General features: G+C 37.8%; 1 protein-coding gene across 8 annotated transcripts in view; it reads right to left on the bottom strand.

Moving 5' to 3' along the window:
• LOC143019952 (uncharacterized) overlaps nt 1–3,555 on the bottom strand; it is a 573,751-nt gene extending 570,196 nt beyond the window's left edge. For all 8 annotated transcript variants that reach the window (XM_076175988.1, XM_076175980.1, XM_076175981.1 and 5 more), the window contains exon 1: nt 2,844–3,555. In XM_076175988.1, the coding sequence (XP_076032103.1) occupies nt 2,844–2,887 (44 nt within the window). In that variant the 5' untranslated portion in view covers nt 2,888–3,555. The remainder of the gene's footprint in view (nt 1–2,843) is intronic.
• Nucleotides 3,556–5,578: the final 2,023 nt, after the last annotated feature.

Genomic DNA, 5,578 nt, shown 5'->3' with positions numbered 1-5,578 from the left:
CTATTTTGGAAATGGGTACATAATTTATCTTGATTAACCTTTCCTAGTCCCGTGTTTGACTCAAACATCCATTTGGACTAAAGCCAAATGATTTTAGTCTTCTGTGGGGAATTCCTTCCCCTAATTCACGTTATTGAGATATCACAAAGATAACTTAGACGTCGAGACCCAAAGAACATAAATTTTATTGACAGAGAATATTTACATTTTTTTCCTAGAATTTCTAGGAATCCATTGTTCTCTTAACGGAGGGGAATGAATTTTATCTTCGGGATGAACGTATTTATCGGTTATATATCTATAACACGTGTTCAGTTGTTACGTTTCGGAATGAACAACAAATTTGGTCCATCAAGTAGAATGAAATGTAAAGGATTCTGTCTCACATCTTTGCGAAAAACCTTAAGCAAAAACATAAAAGAGTATCTTCCTCTCAAGAAGATTTATTATAATTATTATTATTATTATTATTATTATTGTTATTGTTATTATTATTATTATTATTATTACTATTATAATTATTATTATTATTACTATTACAATTATTATTATTATTATATCATCATCATTATTATTATATCATCATTATTATTATTATATCATCATCATCATCATCATTATTATTATATCATCATCATTATTATTATTATTATTATTATTATTATTATTATCATTATTATTAATTATTATTACTATCATTATTATCATTATTATTATCATTACCTTTATTGAACTATGGAAGTCTCCAAGAACCTAGAAGACTTCAAAGAGTTCCGGCGGTACTTCCATCATCTAAGACGCACTTTTCAGTAGCGTCCGGCTGACCCGAGCACTTCCGACACGGAAGAAGCAGTGGCCATCATTTGGATGGATCAAGTAAATCAGATCGACATCAGTCTTGATCACTTTAATCATTTTTATCATTATTGTCATTATCATTGTTATCACTATTATTTTTCTTTTATTATTATTATTGTTGTTATTATTAATATTCTTGTTATTATTATTATTACTATTATTATTATAATTACTATTACTATTATTATTATTATTACTATTATTATTATTATTATTACTAGTTATTATCATTATTATTATTATATTTATTTATTATTTTTATAAGTTACTGACTTCCTCTCCGCGTCATCTCAATCATTTCTATGAAAATCCCAAACGACCGAAACGTTAAAAGAAATTTAACAAAATAAACAAAAATTAAATCCTAAATCTAACGAAGGACTTTGGCATTTTCCGTCAGACTAACAAACATTACGGAGCTGTTGACGACAGACGATTTCATTCGGCTAAAACGAAATCCAATCTCATTACCGATCATAAATAAGAACGTAAATAACGTTGGTCTCAAATTACCTATTGTGTTTTCTGTTAATTTCCGTATACGAAATAAAGTCATTTGCAACTAAGACTCTTCCGTGGAATATAAACTAGTTTTACTATCTTCATCCCCATATAAAAGCTACTAAATCTCACACATACACACACATACGTACACACACACACACACACACACACACACACACACACACACACACACACACACACACACACATATATATATATATATATATATAAATATATATACATATATATATATAAATATATATATATACACATATATATACTGTGTGTGTATGTGTGTGTGTGTGTGTGTGTGTGTGTGTGTGTGTGTGTGTGTGTGTGTGTGTGTGTGTGTGTGTGTGTGTGTGTGTGTGTGTGTGTTCGTGTGTGTATATGTGTGTGCGCGCGTGTATGTGTGCACGCATATGTATGTATGTGTGTATGTGTGTGCGTGTGTGTGTGTGTGTATGTGTGTGCGTGTGTGTGTGTGTGTGTGTGTGTGTGTGTGTGTGTGTGTGTGTGTGTGTGTGTGTGCGTGTGTGTACATGTGTGTGTGTGTATGTGTGTGCGTGTGTGTGTGTGTGTGTATGTGTGTGCGCGCGTGTGTGTGTGTGTGTGTGTGTGTGTGTGTGTGTGTGTGTGTGTGTGTGTGTGTGTGTGTGTGTGTGTGTGTGTGTGTGTGTGTGTGTGTGTGTGTGTGTGTGTACATGTGTGTGTATACATGCGTGTGTGTGTACATGTGTGTGTACATGTGTGTGTACATGTGTGTGTGTGTGTGTGTGTGTGTGTGTGTGTGTGTGTGTGTGTGTGTGTGTGTGTGTGTGTGTGTGTGTGTGTGTGTATGTGCGTGTGTGTGCGTATATGTGCGTGTGTGTGCGCGCGCGCGTGTTTATGCAGTTCCTAGGATAGAATATTGACAAGAAAAATCATTACTTTTATGCAGTAAACACCTAAAGAACTTTTGGTTTTGTCTCTATGGAGTATTGCTATATTACTTAATGATTGGATACTATTTCCTATCTGAAAAAGAATTCCAATCATTTCTGATATATATAATCCCTTCTTTCTCTTAAGATTCTTAAATCTATTTTGCATTAACTTAATCCATCCACCATTTTCTCGCGATATTGTCTTCAAGAATGTCTTGGCAATCAGTGACGAAATAGAAATAATATTTCACCCTTGGAAAGTGGGGAGGATTTCTATGCTTGCCGCCAGTTGATTTTATTCAGCAAAGGAAAACCAGCTGTTACCCGGAATGACCTAAGGTCAGTCACGTCGCCAGACGATTTTATTCTTTTTACCCAAGAACCTGACCAGAATTTTCCGCCTAAGATTTCGAGCAGATTTTTCCGTCTGATCCAAATAGAAATTTCCTTTTATTCAATGGTGTTTAATATAGAAAGTTTTTAATAGAAAAAAGGTTAATCTAGATGATTCCTAGCACTTTGTATATCTAGAAAATGAAATCATCCAATACTCACCTCTCGAAACCCGGTATTCTTGTGTCTAGATTGAGCTTACCCATTGGTTTGGGTCCTAGAACATCTTAGGAAACATATGCTAGTAACTAGATTCACTTGAGCGGCTACTCTAGAAAGAACAGTTCCTTAGACCAGTAACTCACACTTCAACTTCGGTATTAATTACACTTTAGGAAAAAAAACTGACACTTTTAATCCACATCCAACTATACGTTGTGTGCGAGTTTGTATAAAGAGTTGGGTTGTTCGTCCCTTTGTGTTTAATAAAACACCTTTTTATTTTCCCGATTTCGTAAATTAGCCTTTCACAATCTTACACAAATCTCACTTCACACGAAAAAGTGTCCCATTCTTTGACACATCCTTGAACAAACACTAGTTTCTTTTCTTTCTTTTCTTTCTTTTTTTTTATGGAACTAGAGCAAACTTAAACAGCTCCATATCTACCCCTTACAATATACCTTCAAATCATCAAAAGGGACTCTCATCAATAACGATACTGCGTCCAATTTCTTTTCATCAGAAGCTCTACCACCGTTTCACATCGTTCTAAAAACAATTACGTTAATCTCTCCACAGTTATCCGAACTACTGCTTCCGTGGAACTCTGAGAGAGACTTCAAAGTTCATTTTAAAGAGGATATCGGAAGAAAATCCGCCTTGAGGAATAAAACGGCCACAGACTCGGAGCGAGGTGCTCTCCCCGTCGCTGCTTCTTGTACACTGACGGCTGAACGCGTCTTCTATTCCACCCTGCTCTCTCCCGGTCTCGCTCGCTCTCTCCCTCTCCCTCTCTCTCTCCCGCGCGCTCTCTTCAGTGTCTCAACGCTTTACTCTCTTTCTCTCTTCTCTTCGTGCGCACTTCTCTCTCTCTCTCTCTTTCTCTTTCGCTCTCTGGTCGGTTCCCTCTCCTTCTCAACGAATCTTTGGTTTTAGCCAAATAGTTGGATTTCAATGTGTCTTCCGCCCACCTAAATTTTTTCCTCTCTCTCTCTCTCTCTCTCTCTCTCTCTCTCTCTCTCTCTCTCTCTCTCTCTCTCTCTCTCTCTCTTTCATTCACACGCACATTACCTATATAACTACATATCTATCTACATTCATATATTATCGGTCTCTTTATGAACTTACATGCTTCTCTCTCTCTCTCTCTATCTCTCTCTCTCTCTCTCTCTCTCTCTCTCTTTCTCTCTCTCTCTAACTCACTCACTCAATCTATATACCTATCTCTCTCTCTCTCTCTCTCTATATATATATATATATATATATATATATATATATATATATATATATATATATATATATATATATATATATATCGATCTTGTTCCCATTTCCCTGCCTCCCTCTCTCTCACACACACGCGCACACACACACACACACACACTCACACACACTCTCTCTCTCTCTCTCTCTCTCTCTTTCTCTCTCTCCCTGTGCCTCTGTGTGTGTGTGTGTGTGTGTGTGTGTGTGTGTGTGTGTGTGTGTGTGTGTGTGTGTGTGTGTGTGTGTGTGTGTGTGTTTCTGCCTCTTCCTTCTTCCCACCTCTATCACTCCCTCTTCCTCTCTCTCTCTCTCTCCTTCTCTCTTCTCTATCTCTCCATCACACCCGCACACTATATATCCTCCGCTCTCTTTCCCTCTCTCTCTCTCTCTCTCTCTCTCTCTCTCTCTCTCTCTCTCTCTCTCTCTCTCTCTCTCTGCCTCTCACATGCATACGCGTATCGTAGCAGATATTATTTTCCTTCTTTACCCAATTCCTGATCCTGACTTGACCTTCGATTTTCTTTTCCTTTTGTCGAGTCGACTTCAAGTCTTCTATAGACGCTATTGTTTCGTCTATTGTCTTCCAGTCCCTCCTCTATTCGTATCGACCCCAAAAATCAAAAAGGGCATTTGTAGCCCTTTCTATCTTTTCCCTAAGGAGGGGGAAAGGGGGGGGGGGGAAAGGGGGGGAAAGGGGGAAAGGGGGAAAGGGGGGAAAGGGGAGACATGAACATTAATTTGATCTCCTAATGGCCTGGGTATAGTTATCAGTGGACATCTTAACCACGGGCAATTCATTCCCAATCAGTTTTATTATCTTCCTCTTTTGGACGATTTAACCTGTGTTGGGTCAAGTTGATTTTATTGATCAACTTATCTATTTATTTATTTATTTGTTTATCTATCTATTTTGATGCTCTCTGGCCGAGCGGGTTTTAGAGCGTCGCTACCTGAGGCGGAAGTTGAAATGATGGCAGTTCGAAATTCGCCTCCAGCGAGTTGGACCAAGGGCATGGCTCATTATATTCCACGATACAAATTCCTCTGTAAGGGGTACCGTTCTAGCCTCCTGATAGGGGGGGGGGAGTTCGCAACGTTAAACCGAATAAATAATTTATCTATCTATTCATCTTTATTTATTCATCTATTCATTTATCAATTTATTAATTGCTGTGGATGTGCTGTGCCTTGCTGCATTGCTTCTGACCCAGGGCAGTGGGCGAGATGCAGGGATGACCCGTCATCCAGGAGGTGCCAAGATAAGAGGGAAAACATAAGAACATAAGAATGGAGGAGACAGCAAGCGACCATAAGGCCTACACTAGGCAGTTCCATATCCATTACCACGTGTACCCATAAAGTTATCTAACCTTCTCTTTAAACAATCGATAGTTTCACCGCTCAATATATGGTTACTATGACTATTCCATTTATTAACCACTATGTTGGAAAACCACTTCTTATTTATTTCC

Source organism: Oratosquilla oratoria, chromosome 38 (genome assembly GCF_046742065.1).
Source record: "Oratosquilla oratoria isolate Oo_2021 chromosome 38, ASM4674206v1, whole genome shotgun sequence".
Lineage (NCBI taxonomy): Eukaryota > Metazoa > Arthropoda > Malacostraca > Stomatopoda > Squillidae > Oratosquilla > Oratosquilla oratoria.
This window is presented reverse-complemented; position numbering and strand designations above follow the sequence as displayed.